Genomic DNA, 19798 nt, shown 5'->3' on the forward strand with positions numbered 1-19798 from the left:
ACAAGTCTCAGCTACATGGAAGGAGGTTCAGGTCCAAGAAGGGCAGGTGTGTACAAAATAAGAACTATGATGTTGGCAGTAGCTAACATGTATTGAATGTTATCATTTACAAACATATAAAATACCTCATGCCTTTAGTTGCCATCAGCAGGCCATTTTCAAACTGACATTTGGAAAGATTAAGGCCAAGGTTTTAAACCTGGGTAGTTTAATTTTATAATGAGTCTAGTAATGAGTCCTAAGAGACAGTTGGTCAATAGTTCTGGAAAGGATACCAAGGACTGCAGTAGTGGACATATCTATATATCCTGGTGCTGTTGTAACTGACTAATAGAACTGAAGCAACTGAGAAAGATGGCTCATCTTTTGTGAGCAGTCATCATCATGAACAGATACAGAGTTCTGAGACTCAAAGTCTCCATCATTATGGTTAACCCAAGCCATTTTCTCTTGCTTTTTTTTTCATATATAAGTTGAAGACCACAACGGCACAAATTCATAGCATATTAAAGAGATTTTTTTTAAACTAAACATGTACCTAGCCATTACTGAAAATGTTTTCATGAAGGGATGTGTGCAACACACACACACACACACACACACACACACACACACACACACACACACACACACACACGGAGAGGGAGAGAGAGAGAAAAAAAGAAATTATACCTAAGATTAGACACACTTATGACAACTCTCTGAAGCTATGATCTTACTTCTAATTATTAATCAAGGCCTTTTTTCCTCCTTTTTACCTAAATCATGGATGGTTTCATTTAATTCACTTGCAAACTTTGAAGGATCTGAGAATAGTTTGAACAGATTTAACACAGTTTTGAAGTCTTGCTTCTTTCTTCCTGTGGTCAGAACATTACCACATTACCTATGCGAAGCTCATGCTTTATTTCAGAGCCTGCATTTTGTCATGGGCTACATGAATGAACGGAAGGAGCCTTTTTACAAGGTACTTTTCTCTGGAGAAGTCTCAGGAAGAATTACATTGTGGCATATCCCAGATGTCCCCATATCTAAGTTTGATGGTTCTCCTAGAGGTAAGATGGTTTTGTTCCCCACTCCCCCATACAGTATCTTATTAGGTAGATGAAGCTGACCTTGAACTCAAACTCACAGCCATCTTCCTGCTTCCTCCTCCCAAGTACTGGGATTAAAGCTGTGCCCCACAATGCCTAGCTTGTCACTTTACATTTTTTTTATTTTTAATTTTGTATATATGTTTGTTGTGAGTATGAGCACATGAGCGCAGGTTCCCACAGAAGCCAGCGGTATCTGACCCCCTCTGGAGCTGGGGTTAGAGGTAGTTGTGAGATACCTGATATGGGTGCTGTGGATTGAACTCGGTCCTCTAGACAAGCAGTAGATGCTCTTAACAGATGATCCATTTCTCTAGCCCCAGCACTTTCAGTTTCTGGTCTTGTTATTTGAAAACTGATTTGTGATCAATTCAGAGACCTTTTGCATTGAGTCATATGGCTCTACAAACAAGAAGTGTGAGGAGTCTACATAGACCCTTGTCCAGACTGCTTACTTGACAGGGTTGAGGATCACCTTGGAGACATGCCTTTGGGCATGTCTGTGAAGAGATCTAGACCATATTAACTAAGGTTGTGGGGAAAGACCTCCAGTGTGGTCAGCACAATGGCACAGACTGGAGTCCTAGACTGAATTGAAGGGAGAGAGCAATCTCAGCACCACTTTCATTGCTCTTACTAAGTGTACATGCAATGTGAGCACTGTCTGCAGGCCCTATAGCCACCATGATGGAGAGTGTGCTCTTGAACTTTGAGCTAAAACAAATCCTTCCTTCTTAAAAGTTCTTTTGTGAGACATTCGGCCAATCAACTGGAGATGTAGTACCAATATAAAAACAGATATAATTTAAGTCTGTGGATATGATGCACAAATACAACCAACATAATTCAAATAACTTTCAGCTAAGCATCCCAAGGGACATAGACCAATGTTCTGAGTGTGACTGAGCTTTTCTACTGGGTTCATACTTCTGAAGAGATAGCAACTTTATCAGATTTTCCACATCCATTATGAATAAGTGAATCAGCTTTTCCCTGTGCATGTGCTCCTTTCAGAAATACCAGTAACCACTACCTGGACTCTTCAGGATAATTTTGATAAACATCAAACAGTGTCACAGAGCATCACAGATCATTTCTCTGGCTCCAGAGATGAGACGGGAATGACAGCAACCATCACCTCATCAGAGTACATTCCAAATCTTGATAAACTCATCTGCGGCTGTGAGGATGGGACCATTTTTATCACTAAGGCTCTGAATGCTGCCAAAGCAGGGCTCCTAGAAGGGGACTCTTTATTGAGAGGTGACTGAATTTGTTTTTTATTCACAATATTTACTTAATTTATCTAATCTTCTACAAACTATATAAAAATGTTCCTGAGGACTCAGACCTTTGATAGCATTTGCAGAAAAATTTGTGCATGGTTTAATAATAAATTAGGCGTGTGCAATAGGTTTGTGAACACTCAAGCAGAAGTTTCTCATTCCACTTTAAAGGTCACTGTATGCCGGGCGTTGGTGGCACACGCCTTTAATCCCAGCACTTGTGAGGCAGAGGCAGGTGGATCTCTGTGAGTTCGAGACCAGCCTGATCTACAAAAGCTAGTTCCAGGACAGCCTCCAAAGCCACAGAGAAACCCTGTCTCAAACCCTCGCCCCCCCAAAAGATCACTGTACATAAAAGTTTCAATATACTTCCTGAAATTGTATATGTGCTTGTGTGCAAACACAATCACACACCAACACACTGTGTGCTGTGTTTTAATTATATTGACAAAATAGATGCCATGCTGTTATCATTAAATAAATATTAATAAAATATTTTTGGTGCTCATTCTTCATGAGCTCATTTTAAATGACAAATAACAATCAAAATTGAGGTTGAAAACCTTTCTGTTAATTGATGCTTAAGTTTTCCAGCCTTTGGCTACTAGGGAAGATTTGGAATTGATTATCCTTGAAGGACTACATCAATATTAGTTTGTGATTTTGATTTTGAAAATTAAGCTATTTGAATGGTTCTATAAAGAACTGATCTCAGCATATACAGGAATACCCAATAATAACCTGTGAAATTGCAAGTGTTCCCCAAATATTGATCACCTTTTACAGTTTTAAAACATTCAACTCTTTTCCAGTGAGGAATAAAATGGTATCTTCCTGTATTTATTCATATTTTCTTGAAATGATATCTGTGTTCTTACTCATCTCTGTGCATTATGAAAATTAACGCCTACTAAACAAATGTCATTATACAACGAGTTGTCATATAAGGAGAGAGAAGATAAGAAGGGATGGCAACTTTAGGATATATAGTAAAAAAAAAAAAATATGCCTGCGGCATTTTCTTTTTGAGAGGTTCAACTTAGGGTATCTATCATGCATGTTAGATATGCATTCTGCTGTGGTTCCCCCAAATGAACTTCCTTTTTCTTTCCCTGCAGTGCTGGGGATCAAAAGTAGGGCCTTACACGTCCTAAATTTTGTTGTTGTTGTTTTGTTTTTGTACTTTTTCAATTAGAGCATCCTCATCTAGTCCCCATTCTTCCACCACACTTGAACTACTCATTGAGTGTGAATGACTTGTGGGTGACAACAGAGGAATAAATGGCAATGATGCCAGCAGAAATAATAAGTCGGCAACAGCTGCCATTAAAAGTCAGAAAAATGGTGACAGTAGATATATTAATCAAGGCCAATTTATCCTAATAACAACAAAAAAAAAGCAGAAACCTACACTTGACTGACAGCTTCTGGACTAACATTCATTATGGCTTGCTAAGGCCAGAAAATGAAGCAGAACAAAATAACGGATCTTTGAGATTCCGTTTCACTTCGAATAAAGAGAGTGGTAAATGGCCTTCTCTAGTTTGGAGAGTGTGGATAGCATTGAAAGGAGCAGCAGGAGCTGGTCGCAAGGGGAGCGGTATACAGAAGGCCTGAATTCTAGTTTAGGTCTGGTGTGGAAGCCCGCTTGCCCGCATATCCGTTTGCTTTACAGGCACTGTGCTGAGAATATATTCATTTCATCCAACAGTCTGTCTAAAGCAAGGATGGTTGTCACTTGTTTCTTAAAGAGGTGGGTAGTGAGACAGAAGAAAGGAGCAGCATGTCCACATCTGTGGCAGCATGTGTAGGAAGTGATTGACCCGCAGGAAAAGGGAAGACTCCATTAGCAGCAAAGCTTAGACATTGTGTCCAGCTTCTGCGAGAAGGGGCTGATGACCTCTTTGAGCCTGGTGTATTTTATCTGTGAACAATGAAAAAGAGGGAGAACTTGATAATTTCAAACATCTTTTGCAGCAAAATGTCGTGTGACATTTGCTTTTCTGTTAGATTTAAGGTGGCTACTCATGTGAAGAGTTAGTGACTAGTCCCCTCGTGTTGGAGCATGACAACCATCGGCAAGCAGGAGGTTTGAAGGACCAAGCTACCCGCCTCACTCAAAGCTTGATGTAGCTTCAGATGAGGCGTTTTGCTTTTTGAGAGGGCCTTCTAAGGTTGCCGGGTAATTTTCTTAGCCAACTGTGTGCGTATGTTGAAAATGTGTGAAACAAAAACCTTAGAATTACCTTAAAAATAATTTTTTGCTACTTTGTGTCTGACCACTTTCCAGATCCCCCCTGTCATGCACTTCTCAGAGGCCATCACCAGAGTGTGACATCATTACTTTACCCTCATGGTCTTGCTTCAAAATTAGACGAAAGTTGGATGGTGTCTGGGGATCAAGGTTCCTGTGTGATCCTATGGGATATTTTTAAGGAAGAAATTCTGCACACATTCTCTTTGGAATCTGGTCCAGTAACAAGACTTTTGATGTCACCAGAGAACTTGAAAGTAAGTGAGCACAAAGAGTAAAACATAACACACAATTTAAAAAACAAACGACAGTAAAACCCTATATTCCCACAGTAGACAAACAAAATATTCTGTCTTCCTATAGTTAACTAGCTGCTTCAAACAAGTTTGCTTCTAACTTTTCAATATGAATTTTATTTTTATTATAATGTATTACATAAACAATGTTTCTAAAGTAAACGTTGGATCAATTACAGTTTTATAAAATCTTCTTCATTATACACAAAGTAACCAGTGTTTTTCTCTCCCTCATTTTGTCTTAGTTTTTAGTATTTTTCAGGTGCTAGAAATTGAACTCTCTCCCATTGACTGTCAGGGGCTAAAATAAATTCAAAGATTATGCAAAAGCAATTCAAGAATGTGGGAATATATAGCTTTGATTTCCTTAGTAAATGCTGGGTAAACATTTGATAAATATTGAATTAATGAATATCAGTCTCCCTGATTGGGGACATGAAATAGTGCTTCTCTTCTAGTGAGACATCAACTTAAATCCAGTTAACAGAGAGCTGAGGTCTTTGTTAACTATGAACCAGATTTTGAGAAAAAAGTATGTGGCGATGTGGAAAAGATGTGTGGTCAGTTAGATTGGCTTATAAAATTATGTCCATATAGTGCAAACATGGAGAAATCCACACGACATTTTGGTGATAAGACATAAGGAAACGTATTTTGTGATCACAAAGGATTAAACTAAACAGTAAAATGCTGTTCCAAAAGCTTCCATGTGGACAATTGGAATACTGTGGGATATATTTTTTTCCTGAGTCTCCCTCCTGCTCTCTTTCAATTCTTTTCTCTTTTTGCTCCAGGACAGACATCCAAGTCTGTGTCACATCTGTTCCCTTTTCCTACTGCCCCAGTCACAGGTGATGTTGTTGTTAGTGTCAGAATCCATTCAAAATAAGTCAGATAAAACAGGGATTTTTTTGAAAGAGTGCAATGGACGTCAGCATGGGGACTCAATAGAACTTAAGTCATAGATTCAGAAATACTGTTTTTGCCTACAAAAGCATGCTATTCTGCAATTCTCCTCCTCCTTTCCTGTGAATTATTTAATCTTCTAGCTTTCAAATGTTTAGAAAGCAGGATTGGATCATTTTAATCTGGGTCATCTAACCTGTGATCACTCATGACCATTTGATTTATATTCTTGTGTTTGTGTATGTGTGTGTGTGTGTGCTTGTTTGTATGTGGGATGTATGTGTGTTATATATGTGCACACATATGTGTTGAATATGTCTATGTGTGCATGTGTCTCTGTGTGTATCTGTGTCTGTTTTTGTGTCTCTATGTGTGTTTGTATGTGTTTGTATGTGTGTGTCTCTGTGTGTGTCTGTTTTCCTGTCTGTGTGTTTGTACGTGTGTGTGTGTGTGTGTGTGTGTGTGTGTGTGTGTGTGTGTGTGTGTTTCTGGATCATATGGGGCTTTACATTCTAGAAACTAGAGAGTATTCCTCTTCTCTACAAGGTAGAATGTCTGGGGAACTATGACATTTGACCTTTTCTAAAGTCTAGACTCTGTCTGTATCATATCTTCCATTTTGTGATTTTTCTTTTGCTCCTCAGGATTCTTTAATCTCCTTAAAACTGGGCTCCCAAAGAGCGTCTGGGGTGGAGGGGTGGGGGGTAGGTTGGAGGTGGGGGAGAAGGAATGGGGGTGAGGGGAGGGAGAGGGAGAGGGGACTTACATGTGAAACAAGCCTGTTCCCTAATTTGAATTAATAATAATAATAATAAAAAGAGAAAAAAATAAAAAATCATCAATAAGCACAAAAAAAAAAAAAAAAACTGGGGGTGTCGGCACGATGCCTAATGCCCACACAGTGATTAGCCATTAGTGCTTGACTTGTGGTTCTGGATGGGTCAGCAGCCCCTGTGTGGTAATAAGGATTGAGTTCAGGGCTGTGTGCATGCTAGGCAAGTGTTCACCATTACATCCCCAGATCACTCATTAACTTTGTTTAATTTTTTTCATTTTATCAGTTAGTTGGGTGGTGAAGGTGAACATTGATGACTTTGCCAAGTGTCTTCAGGACTGCTGTGCTGTAAAGCTCCTTATGTCCTTGCACTTTTGAAAGGGCACCTTCAGCAGGAACCATCTAATGCTGCCCTGTTTTAGACTGTGTCTACACTAAGTTTCCTGCTTGGATTAGAATCTGTGGACTTCTGGGAACTGAACCAAATCACATTTTGAGGCTTTAAGTGGAAAGTCTCAGCTCTTGATACCCTTGGGCCTAAGTTTGTGTCCACAAATAGCTTCTTTTTGTGGTGACAAATGAGTTCTGGGGTTATTTGTGTTCTGAACTGTTTCCGACATCAGCATTGCTGCCTGCATCTGCTGAGTGATGGGAACCCTTCACTATCTTACAAGAGGATCTGGCTCTGCCCTTTCCCTTTCACTCCTACCTTGTGACCTTCCTGGTGGTTGGTGAGTTTAAACTCTGCATTGTGTCTTCAGCTGTTTCATGAGTGCCCAGTGAAGAAGTTCTGTTTAATGCAGAAATGCACTCTTGTAAATAGCTGTAACAAAACAGTGTATTGTGCAGGGGGTGGGGGAGGGAGTTAACTCTCTTATCAGGTAGCATATGGTTTTTCACTGATGTAAGACTTTTGTGATTCTACAGATAAGTGATGGCCAGATACTCTGCTGTGTGTGTGGTGACCACTCTGTGGCTCTCCTTCACCTGGAAGGGAGACAGTGCCTCCTGCGTGCCCGGAAGCACCTTTTTCCTGTGAGGACCATCAGGTGGCACCCAGTGGAGAACTTTCTAATTGTTGGTTGTGCAGACGACTCTGTCTACATCTGGGAAATTGAAACAGGTAAGCAGAAAGATTAGCCCTAGTTATCCTTTGTCCATCTATCTGTGGTGTGCAAGCATTTGTCCAGATGGAAAGTTCCATAACTCACACAGCGATGACCTCAGTTGTTTTCACTCTTGGTTGGGCTACATTTATAGCTGCAGTGGAAGTGTGGGAAATAAAACACAGTGGCCTAAGTCGGATCCTGACCAGCTGATGATTAGCTGACAGGGCACTGCTCAGGAATGAGCCGGATATTTCTGGAAGCTATAAATAAAAACATAAGTTATCTACTTTAATTATTAACAAGAGAGAAATTTAGTGTCCTACTGGTCTCAAATTATCATTAAATCCTGCCTTCTTCAGCATAGTCACCAACTCAGCAACATTTTGAGCTAATTGATGACCAGTAATAATGGAATATAATTAATTATAAAAACTCCAAAAAACTTGAGTCAGGGAAACTGAAGACTAAGTAGTTCAACTGAACTTTTTGATATCACACCATAGACGTTGTGGGTTTTGAACACCGGAGGGATTTTCTTTTCCTTTTCAAGTTTGATTAGATGTCTGAAGACAGAATAACACATTTCAGAAAGACCTGGGAACATACCAAGTAAGAGCGGTGTAATTACTGAATATGAGTTAGCACGGATCTCTTGGGAGTGTGTTCCACAGGATCAATTGCATATTTTTTATTGATCAAACAGTGGTAGTTTTAGGTTGGGTGTTGTTAACAGACTGGGTAGTTCCTAATATAGTTTGGACTTATACTTTGCCAAAAGGATTGCGGTTTTCTCTCCCTTTGACTGTCAGAGGCTGATGATGGTGATTTGTGCGCCAACATTTCAAGGGCCTCCTTACGCTGTCCTGTGCTTTGGCGGCTCTAATGTTAATTTTCTCATTTGATTCTCCAACTTGTGAGTGAGAGGGAGGAGAGATACTAGTCATTGTTGTATTGATGGTGCATGTCACACCTGCTATGTAAATATGCAGGATTGCATACCTAAGATGTGGCAGACAGTTCTAGGGTCTTGGTAACACTTCACACAATAAATCCAAAATTGTGATAACTTTTATTTTATTAATATTTTTCTTTTATTTTATGTGTGTTATGCCTATGTGGTCATGCAACAGGTGCATTCAGTACTGGAGGAGGCCAGAAAAGGGCATTGGATCCCCAGGGACTGGAGTTATAGTTGTGAGCCACCACATGGGTGCTGGAAATTGAATTCAGGTCTTCTGCAAAGGCAGCCAAGGCTACTAACTACTGAGCCACCTTTTCAGCTCAAACTAGGAAAATTTAAAATATCTGTGTATAATCTATGGCTCTGAGTGATAGTTGAATATAGTTGGTAGAAGAGATTCTAAAGTATTGACTGCCTCCAAGAGCTGTTAGGGAAGAGCTACTAACCATGGACAAATCATGTGACTTATCTGCAAGACAGTCCCCTTGTCTGTGGAATAGATGTCATCATACAGGATTAAATAAAATAATACCTCTCATATTGGAAAACAAGCAGTAAGTCATTAGTAATATTAACTAAATCATCATCACCATCATCAAAGAAACTAGCACAGCTTAACTGCAGCTGTGAAGCCCTGTTCTGTGAAACACAAGTGCTTATTCATATAGGCAGTTGCATATTTTAGTGGGGATACTTGGTGACCAAACCTATTTTTCATAGATAACAGGATCTAGAACAAAAAGAACTATGTGGTCACTCACAAATGCTCATGGTTCTTCTACAAAGTTAAAAGAGACAATTCCACCTCACTCTCAGAACTTAGGTGCTATAAATTTTAACTCCTTACTGCTATGTACATTTCCATGTCAATAAATAGATGCCTGCATTACATTTCAATCAGTTCCAGCAGGAAGCTGAATCCAACTCATATTTGTCAAATGAGGAGAAATTCACAAATGTAATATTTGTAAATGTGTGGGTAGGGGCGAAGGAACAGGCTAGGAATCAGGTCATGAGTGATGAGTTCACTAACATGTGGGCATAGGCAGCAGCAGGCATTTCCATCCCCATACCCCCTACCTCCTATAAATGAAGCAAAAAGAACCAGAATGCAACTGAAAACCAGGAAGTTTGGGAATGTTCCAGCCAGACATGCAGGGTCAAAGGAGGGAAAGACGCAACTCTCATCCTCTTAACGACTACCATCATTATTTAATCCCAATAGACATCGGAGGTGAAGGGGTTGGTTCTTGGGATCAGCCTAAGTGAGCATAGGCAGGACACAGGTAGTAGGAATGGATGGGCTGGGCTGTCTAATGGACAGTGATCAGTGTAATGGATGTCATGGACAGAACATATTTTAATTTATGAGTCTCTTAGAATTGGTTATTAATATTGTTTATGTAGAAGTGTTGTATCAAATAAGTACATGTTTGCTGCCAAATTAACCTATGGGATGTTTGTTCCAAGTGAGGCTATTTATCATTGGTTAACTATGTTGTTGTCGTCCTTTTTTAAAATTTTTTTAAGCAATATCAATTCAACCTAGGAATTCACTCAGGATTGAAAGTATTATTATTTACATCTATCAGCCTTTATATGGGTGACATGTCCCTTACTTTCCCCAAATTCCCCCCTAATGACCAGCAGACCTCTGGCCTCCTTTAAACTAAGTTTACCTAATTTCTTTTAGGCTTTTGTCTGGTATTAACTCTGCAATTCTTTTTTTCCCCTTGAGGATTAGGAGTATGGGTGTTTTGCCTGTGTATCACATGCCTGTGGATGTCAAAAGAGAATGTTAGGTCCCTTGGAACTAGTGTCCTATATGGTTCTGAGCTGTCATGAAGGTTCTGGGAATTAAACCCAGTTGCTCTAGAAGAGTAGAGAGTGGTCCTAACTTCTGAGCCATCTCTCCAGCCCCATTTGCTTAAGATTTAAGGGACTATCTTTCCCTGCCCAAGCTGGATATCAGCTAGCTAAGGTGGTACTATCATCTTTCTCATGCTTTATTTCTTAATTTTATTCTTTTTACATAAAGGTAGAAAAATCTGGAGTCAGGAAGGTTTGCCATGTGTAGTGGAGCAGGAAACACAGGCTAAGACCAAAACTCTTTAAGAGGAGCTAAGAAACAGAATATGCCTGCTCACTAATGTGCCTGGCACACAGCTAGATGAACTAATGAATGTAAGAATGAGTGTAGTAACAAATGTTCCTAGGCCTCAGTGGCTGGAGGATGAAGTTCCTAGAATCCACAGTTCTTGCCTTGCTGCTGCCTAGCTGTAAGCAGACCTGAGCTTTCTGCTTCTCACATCCCACAGGGTTCTGAAGCTGCTGCCTCCTCAGAGGGAGGACAATGTCTTTTCTACTCCAGGAGTTTTTCTGGGCCTTTGTCCCCTTGCCTGTGGTTGTGCAATTCACTCGACAGGGTTCGAATCACGTGACTGGATGTGTTCTTTGTTCCAGTATTCAGCCTCCTTGAAACACAAAGGAGGAATCAATTGACTGAAGTGAGTCAGACATTTCCCAGCAGCCCCACACCTCCAGAGCCCAGAGGAGGGGGAAATAGCAAGTGTCAATGGGATAGGAAATCAAGGAAAAGGGCCTGGAAAGAAAAGACATATTCTAGAGCTACATTCCCATGCCGATTTCATGCTGAAACTGTATGTGGTCTTTCTTTCTGTGACAGGTGGCATGGCTGGATGCATGTCTGGGTGATGCTCTGGGGTCATAGGTGGGCATGCTCACCTCATGGATAACCAAAAGAGGGGATTGTTGGTTAACACTGAAGGTTCTTGTCCTAGCTGAGGGCAGAGCTACAGCTTCGAGTGCTGAGAGCTTCCAGTTTCACTTATTGATCTACTGGATGTCCCGTGATGTTTAGGCCTGATTAGGAAGGGGAAAAATTGGAGATGTCATTTTGATTAATATTTGTGCTCCCACAGCGTGTTTGGCACTGAGGACTCTGGGTCTCACTGCTGCATGGCTGACACAATAGGAATAATGCATTACCGATTCTTCCCCTACATGCACACCAGAAATAATTTTCAGCTCTGAGCTAATTATTCCTTTTAGACATTAAGTTTGGCATATTTGAGGGCTTTCGTGTTTATGGTAACAGATTTGCAGGGCAGAAACCTATACATTGAATTTCTTATGTGCTGTTAATGTAATGGTTATTTTTATTCCTGAATGTTTTCTGCTCAACTTGTGCTGCTGTTAGAACATAGTCTGTATTGAGCCACTTAATTATTCTTTGTGGGGAAAATGAAATCTCATTTTCTGAAAGGAAAAGCATTTCTTGATGGGATGGTTCAGTAGTTTTTCAGCACAGGGCTGGATTGTAAATATATTCAATTTGGGGGGGTCTTATGGTTTCTCCTGTGACTTCTGAAATATCTCTAGTAGCTCTAGAGAAGCTGTATACAATACTTAAAGTATGGACAAGTCTGTGTTTCAATAAAACTTTATTCACCAAAATAGAAACAAGCAGCTGTGGATAATATACCTGAGACATAAAGATTGTTCTTACCAGATGTTGTTGGGGAGATAGTTCATCTAGTAAAGTGCCTGCTATATAAGCATGAGGGCCAGGGGTTCTATTTCCAGAGCCCATCTAATAAGTATCTGGGGTGGTATACTATTGTCATTCCTGTCTGGGAAGGTGGAGACAGGAAGATCCCTGGGGTTTGTTGAACACTTAGCCTAGTCAAATGAACACACTCCATTTTCAGAGAGACTCTTCCTCAAAAACTAAGATGGACAGGCATTGAGGTGGTTCAGTAGGAAACAAACAAGCAAACAAACTAGTGGCCAAGTCTAATGACTTGATTTCAACCACATAATCCATATAGTGGGAGAAAAGGACAAACTGTAAGTTTGTCCTTTGTACTCCAGGTATGTACATGTATGTACATGCAAAACTGTCGAGAGCAACTGTGGAAGATATCCAAAACCAACCTCAGAAAGCCAAGCCACATGCATCCACACATACATGTACATGTACCTGCAAAGATATATACACATGACCAAATACATCACTCATACACATAAAAAAATATTGTCTTTTTAGCAACTCATTCTTAGTTCAATCTGCCTTTTTGACTGGGAGGTTTGGGATTGCTGCTGTCATCTCAGTAGTGAGGAAATGGAGGTGAGACAGCCTCTAAGGCAGCTGCCTGGGTGTCACCCCTGTACAGGGACACATGTCTCCTCATGAACTCTGGGGTGTTCCTCACTGTATATTACATGGTACAGTTCCTGCAGTTGGAAGCCAGTGTTCTGCAACCATCAAGCAGGAGCTAGATAAGAAAAATGCAGGGAAGAGAGGGAGCAGCTTCCAGAAGATTGCTCGGTACTCTCTGGAAGAAGGGTCTCTGGCTATCTCTCAGAATGTGGCTTTTAATTTACACATAGCCCTAACAGCTCTGGCCATCTGATTTCTCACATGACAGATTAGAAACAGCAAAGTATAAACAGGAGATGGTTAGTGACAGGCACACCTGACAGCAGAAGTGACAGCTGACAGGAAGGCAGGAGTATATCAAGGCTCAAGCAGACTCTCAAGCTCAGGAAAGGTAGCTGGGAAAAACAATGCTGAAATTGCTTCTACCATAGACAGTAAATTTCCAGCCCCACAATTTCTTTCCCATAATGAATTTATTAGTACTAGCTGGAAAGCCCTTTTGGTCTTCACTGCTGTTGTCTAATTAGGGGAATTGTTTTCATGGTTTTGATGGAAATAGTAAGAATTTTTTTTTAATTAAGAAAGATTCTGGACTGGAAGATATCTCAGTGGTTAAAACACTTAACGGTGGTTAAAGACCCATGAGCAAGAGAACTAGAATTTGAATCCCCAGAAGCCAAGAAACTGTCCAGTAGTCATGACAGCTGCCCTGTAATTTGAGGCAGAGACAGGGCATCTCTCTCAGCAACTCATTCCTCCCTTCCCCACCCCCAGCAAGATGGCTAGGAAGACGAGCCTTATTGGTGAGTTCTGGATTTCCTTTTGGCAGACTCTGTCTCAAGGAATAAAGCAGAAGAATGATGTTCTGAACATCAATCCCAGCTACACACATTCAGACTTCCACACGTATACAAAGGTTCATATACACAGGGAAGCACATACCACACATACACACAATCATGAGAAGAAGAAAAAGGAAAAATATATATATATGAAGGATGAGTTTTGTCAACTAAAACTAATAAGCCATATTTTCCAAATATCTCAAACATTTTGTCTTGGAACTGTGTAGAGTGAAAACTGTAAGGAGTACATGCATGGGGTGGGGCCCACAGTTTACTAAGTCAATGTTCATATTTGCTCTAATAGCATAGAATCTGTGGTTAAACTCAAACTTTGCCATATCAAAGTAGCATACAAGCTGGTAGGGGAAAATGTTTTCCAGTGTGCTGTACTCCATCATGGAGTGCAATGGTTAATACTGGTATAACACACAATAAAAATGTTGAGAGAACCCCCGTGACTAACTGTACAGTTCTGAGGATAATTTGCTTGGTTTCTTACCAAGGTCACCATTGTCTAGCTAAAGTGGTAAAGTTACAGCATGTGGAATGCCTGGTCAGCAGGACTACTGTTTAACGTTCACCGCACTCATGGTAGAGGTGAGCTCAGAGTGTACAGCATCCTGCCAGTAGCAGTGTCTCCATTGTGTCGTTTTCCCAAAGCTTCTTGGCTTTGTTGGGGCAGATTTCAGATGGAACCCCCTTGAGGTTATTGCTTTCAGAAAGGAAAAATAGGATGCATTTGAGTGCATGACAAGGTTTTTCCCTATATCACCTTGTCTAAGGCTGTTTTCCTTTATCATGATAACGACCGGGGTCATTATCCAATGTCTCTTTTTGCTGTGAAGGCTGCTTTTGAATCTTCACTTTCAACTCCTTGGCCCTGGTTATCCCAGAAACGCTGTAATTTGGAGTTGTGTGTGCAATCATGAGTGCATGGGTAGGTACACACTAGGGAACCTGAACTTTGAGATTTAGCAACTGAATATGTATTCAGCTAAGTTTAATCTCTTAGGTAGGAGGCAGGGTAAGGACATTAGTGTGGAGAGTTAAATCACCCAGGTTTAAATTTTGTTCTACTAGTTCCTGTGTGTGTGTGGGGGGGGGGGGGTTATTTACACAAACCCAGTTTACTTGAACTATTACTTAACCCTGACTTTTGGCTCTCCTGGCATAATACATTGGGCATATTACTGTGGTGTTTGCAAGACATCTTTAGAACATTTTGTGTGCTCAGAAACAAACGTGAAAATCAATACGATGTCATTCTAATTATAAAAACAAATGCTGTCTGCTTATAAAATTACTTTCACCAGTTAAGCCCACCCCCTCCCCCAGGCCCTTATTGCATCCATTCAGCAGTTGCTGCCTTCCTGGATTTTGCTTTGTAAAGAAAGCTCAAGCTATAATCACTCTCAGCAGTTCCTGTGTTCATGCTGCACTTGGGGATAGAGTACTGGCTGGGTGTGTTGTCACATATCCACATTTAATGTGCAGGGGGCTCACGCTGCAGAATCTCAGGCAGCTGCTATGCAGCTCCACCTTAGTGAAGCCCCTTCTGCAAATGTGTTACACTGACACTTGGTACCTTAGCAGGGCTCTCAGCAGCAGTGCAGAGTGGAAAGAAGCCCAGAGGAGCCATCTGCCCTCCCCAGGTTTCCTCCTTTCAGTTGCCCATATCTTCCCAACAGCCAGCTGCCGCAGAAATGATTTGGAAAGCAAGACTCAATGAACTGTAATGACTAGTGCTGGGGGCACGGGTGAGTGGGGGCAGCTATTCTGATTTGGCCACAAGATAAAAGACACTGGACTTAACTTCATTAGTCTGGGCGCATCAATAATATCCAATATCTACCATTCACATGTGTTAAGATTAGATGGTGAAGGTCTTTCATTCTCTGGAATGAACCAAGTGAAATTAGTCCAGAGGTCAAGTCCTTGTCTTGGTGAGTGGAGGACTGGACTGAGGGGTTGTTGTTGGGTGTGACATTCCATGTCAAAAATAATATTGGTTATTAATCTCTGCCTTGTCAATAAGATCTGGGTATAGATTGCCCCACCCATTTCCCCGATTCTTTGTGCAGACCTAGTTCCAATATGCCCACCCATGCTTAGAAGACCTTAGACCTGCTTCTGTAACTGGCAGTATGAAATTCCAGGTGCAGTAAGAGACCAAACATGCTAATGGGTGGGGAGATGGCTTAGTAAGGTACTTACTGGGCAAATGAGAGAAACTAATTTCAATGACAGAGGATGTAACTGTAGAAACACAAGTGTTGAAAATAAGATAAAGTTAGAGGGACATAGGTAGACAAGTCAAAGTGGGTCCCTGAAATGTCAACTTCTTTTCCCCAAAGAATGGAAGAAGATGACAGGAGAATTCATGGGATGACACAGGGGTGGTTATATAACAGGACCCATAATGGAAAGGGGCCCTTGAAATACTCAAGCCAGCTTCCCTTTAGGGACTCCCAGCCTTAGTCTTCTCCCCTCCAGAGGAGTAAAATTATTGCTTTTTTTCTGCAAAGCTTGGTTTTCTGTTTCCCACAATGTTCAGTTGTTGTCTGGGCCATAGAATGGACTTGGGGATCCCCCAGGCAGCCACCAGTACCCTGTTACAGTAAGATGGACAGGATGTAATACTCTGGTCAAATAACAAGAAAACTGTAAGCAGTTTTATGTAGTTCAGAGCCCATCAAAGATGTCTGACCATTAGAGGGAACCATATGAGCCGAAAATATTTGCCATTTCTTTCCCCCCACTATTATCAACAATATTTAGTGATAAACTTGAATCATTTGAAGAGAAAAATGTACACTACCAGTGATACAGGAAATTAAATAATTTCGGAGGTATTGAAAATGTCTAAAAAAAATGATGGATTGGGGTCTTTATCATCCTTTGTGTCAACTATTGGCAGATTTGCCAACTGATTACCTCACAGTCAAGGTCTTTCTTCTACCACCTTTTCTGTATTATCATCTGTTCATCACATATTTTAAACTCAGCACCAATATCCCAGCCTCCTTGGCATGCCAGCTCTGCTACAGGACCATACAAATACTCTGTTACTTTCATATCCCCAATTTCCTTTCTGGATTGATTTAAGGATTAAATAACACTGGGAGCTGGGAGTATAGCTGGTTGGTAGAGATGTTGCATAGCATGCATGAAGCCCTGGGTTCCATCCTCAGCACCACATAAATGGGGTGTGAGGATGCATGCCTCTAATCCCAGGGTTTGAGAGATGGAGGCCGAAAGCTCAGAAGTTCAAGGTCACCCTCAGCTGTAATGAGTTTGAAGCCAGCCTAGACCCCATGAGACCCTCTCTTCAAATAAATGGTAGATAACGGTAGATTTAATGACAATGAGAACTGAAGGGTTAAAGGATAAAATACAAACAATATTTTATGACTTACATACAATTCCTCCAGAGACTGTTGTAAAATGAATGTGCTGGTGTGGAACATGATTTCCAGTCTGCAGTTATTTATTGGATATCTCTATGGCTTATTGTTCTAGAGTGTAAAACAGGAGATGGAATTACTTTTCTGAAGTTTTAAAAATGTAAACGAGATGCACACTTTTTGTCTTGATGCTTTTATGCATTTAATAATTTGTTTCCATAAGAAAAAATATTGGGAAAAGTATCATAGATTTGAGTGCAGGTAGGTGTGCCATCAGGAGTCCTGACTGTATTACTTTCCCACTATTACACAGTAAAAAAACTTCAAACTTCATAGCTTAAAATCTTTACCTTAACATATCACAGTTCTGCAGAGTAGAGGTGCAGGCAGATGTCACTAGCTTCAAGACTTTGGATCTTACAGGGCTAAAATAAAGAAAGGCATGAGTCCCCTCCTTGCCCCAGCCGCTTTCCAAGGGCTCAACTAATGGTTCAAGTAGGGACTGGGGAGATGTGCTTGGATTTCCAGTACATTTACAAGGCCAGGCATGCTGGCATACACCTGTATACATGGCAGCGACAAGCAAGTAGGGACAGTAGGAGATCCAGGGTTCAAGTGACCAGTCAGCCCAGCCAGAACAGCAAGCTCCAGCTTCAGTGAGAGACCCTGTCTCCAAGGATAAGGTGGAGAAGCAAATGAGGAAGACTTGAATCTACCTCTGGTTTTTATCTATAAACACACACATACATGCACACATAAACACATACAAACAGAAAAAAAAGGTCAACTAATGAGAACTGGCCTAATTGAAGAGTCTTCTTCTGAGGTCAAGGGATTAGAAACCTTAATGACCACTGGACTGCTATGACATCACAGTCCCATGGGAGAAAACTAGATAAGATCAAGGGGGCACTGGGGATTGTTTATAGAATTCTGCCTATTTCCTTGGAACTCAAGCCCAAGAGTCTACAAAAGATTCCAGAAGAGGGTGAATCCATGGAATTGAAGGGTGGAAAGTTGAAAGAACATTTTTTGCATACCTGGGTGTAGACATAGTGTTGACTCTCATAGGTTCTAGTAGCAGTATCCTGAGCCTCAATCCTTCCAAACAAACTCCACATTCCACTGACCCTGCACTCACTCATTATTTGCCAAAAGCAAAGTACTGATTGCAGTCAGAAGCCTTCCTTCCTCTCTATTATATCCTCCCCTTCTGAATACAAACGAGACAAAACAGAAACACCAAGACCCTCCATAGACTTTGCCCTTCACGCTGCACCTTATCCGGGAGAGCACACTTCAATTCTGCCTTTTCCAATATGCTTCATCTTTCCAGGAAAAACTCTAGATCAGCTCAGCAAGATAATGACCTAATTACCTGAACCGATGCCAGAAGCAAATAAATGATAGACTGGGATGTCTTCAGGGCCATTGCAGCCAATAAGTCAGCTAACCTTCAATAAGATGCATGAGGGATAAAATCTAAGATAGTTATTTTAAAATTAAAAAATAAATACACCTGGTATCAGAATGCAAGGTGTACAGAGTGGGTGACATTTTCTGTTAGTTAGAGATGTGATGATTTTAATGCTATGCCTAAGATAGGTGGTTGTCAATTTAAGCATGCTTTTCATACAAATCAAAACATACCTTTCCCATGCGCATCCTCATGAATTAGTTCATTTAGTTTCAGAATGAAGTTGAAAATTGAAATTTAGTCATAGGTGATGTTGCTAACACACATTTAAGAAGAGGGACCATTTAGTTAAAAAAAAATAACAGGAGGAATCTGGTTTGAAACTTGCTTAAAATTAGTCATTTATTTATAATTTGGATACATGTCAGCAACTTGAAACCTCTCTATAGCTCATCCCTTTTATTCTCTCACCTCCACCAAGCCTGTCATTGCATTTTTCTGGAGGCCAATGGTCAGAATTGGATGTGGGAGTTGAGTGGGTCCCTTCAGTAAATGCTGGGATTTCTGTGAAGAGGCTGGAGGCTGTGGCAGAGCCGAGGTTCAGGTCACAGAGGTCAGGGACTTTTTAAAAAATGTATTCTACACCCTTAAGGTATAGAAGGTTGGTTGTCCCAAGTTTGTTAATGTATTCGGGCCTTTGCATAGTGCAAAATGAGTCAAGTCATTGGAGATCTATTTTACAGATGGATTTATTCCATCCTGCAATAGTTAGGAATGAAGAAAGTGCCTTTATGCCTGGTTTAATATTTTCAGATCCATCCCCCTTCCCCAAGCTTCCATTTCTTTCTAGTTAGCTAAATCTAAATCCCATGCCTCCAGGGCTTCCCCTCGGTCAAACTCACATCAGTTTCCTATTTTCCAGGGTAAGATGCAGTCACTGTGAAATGCTTTTATTAGGAAGGGCCTCTGGGTCAATCTCCATACACTTCTGTGAGCAAGTCACTGAGCTTCATGTGCAACTGAAGATAAGTGAGAAATCTCCCAACACAACCAATGGTCAGCTTCCTCCACACAGAGGAATTTGATTACTTCTGGCAGCCATCTGCTTGGCTGAAATCTGATTGTATGAGTGTGGCTACCAAGTTGGATAATTAAGCTACTTTTGAAACCTATTCTATTTTAGGCATTGTCACTTTGAAATATAACTATTCTTAAGCTCTGCCCCACAGCACATCCGATTCAGCTGGGAAAATCCTACTGATGGAGAC

At 40.8% G+C, this 19798-nt stretch overlaps 1 protein-coding gene across 2 annotated transcripts in view; it reads left to right on the forward strand.

Moving 5' to 3' along the window:
• The window catches only part of Wdr72 (WD repeat domain 72), a 151772-nt gene that overhangs the window by 15209 nt on the left and 116765 nt on the right, over nt 1–19798 (forward strand). For both annotated transcript variants that reach the window (XM_035443438.1, XM_035443439.1), the window contains exons 9-12: nt 914–1055; nt 2109–2357; nt 4671–4891; nt 7539–7734. In XM_035443438.1, coding sequence (XP_035299329.1) covers nt 914–1055; nt 2109–2357; nt 4671–4891; nt 7539–7734 — 808 coding nt within the window. The remainder of the gene's footprint in view (nt 1–913; nt 1056–2108; nt 2358–4670; nt 4892–7538; nt 7735–19798) is intronic.

This window comes from Cricetulus griseus, chromosome 4, assembly GCF_003668045.3.
Source record: "Cricetulus griseus strain 17A/GY chromosome 4, alternate assembly CriGri-PICRH-1.0, whole genome shotgun sequence".
In the NCBI taxonomy this organism is placed as follows: Eukaryota; Metazoa; Chordata; class Mammalia; order Rodentia; family Cricetidae; genus Cricetulus; species Cricetulus griseus.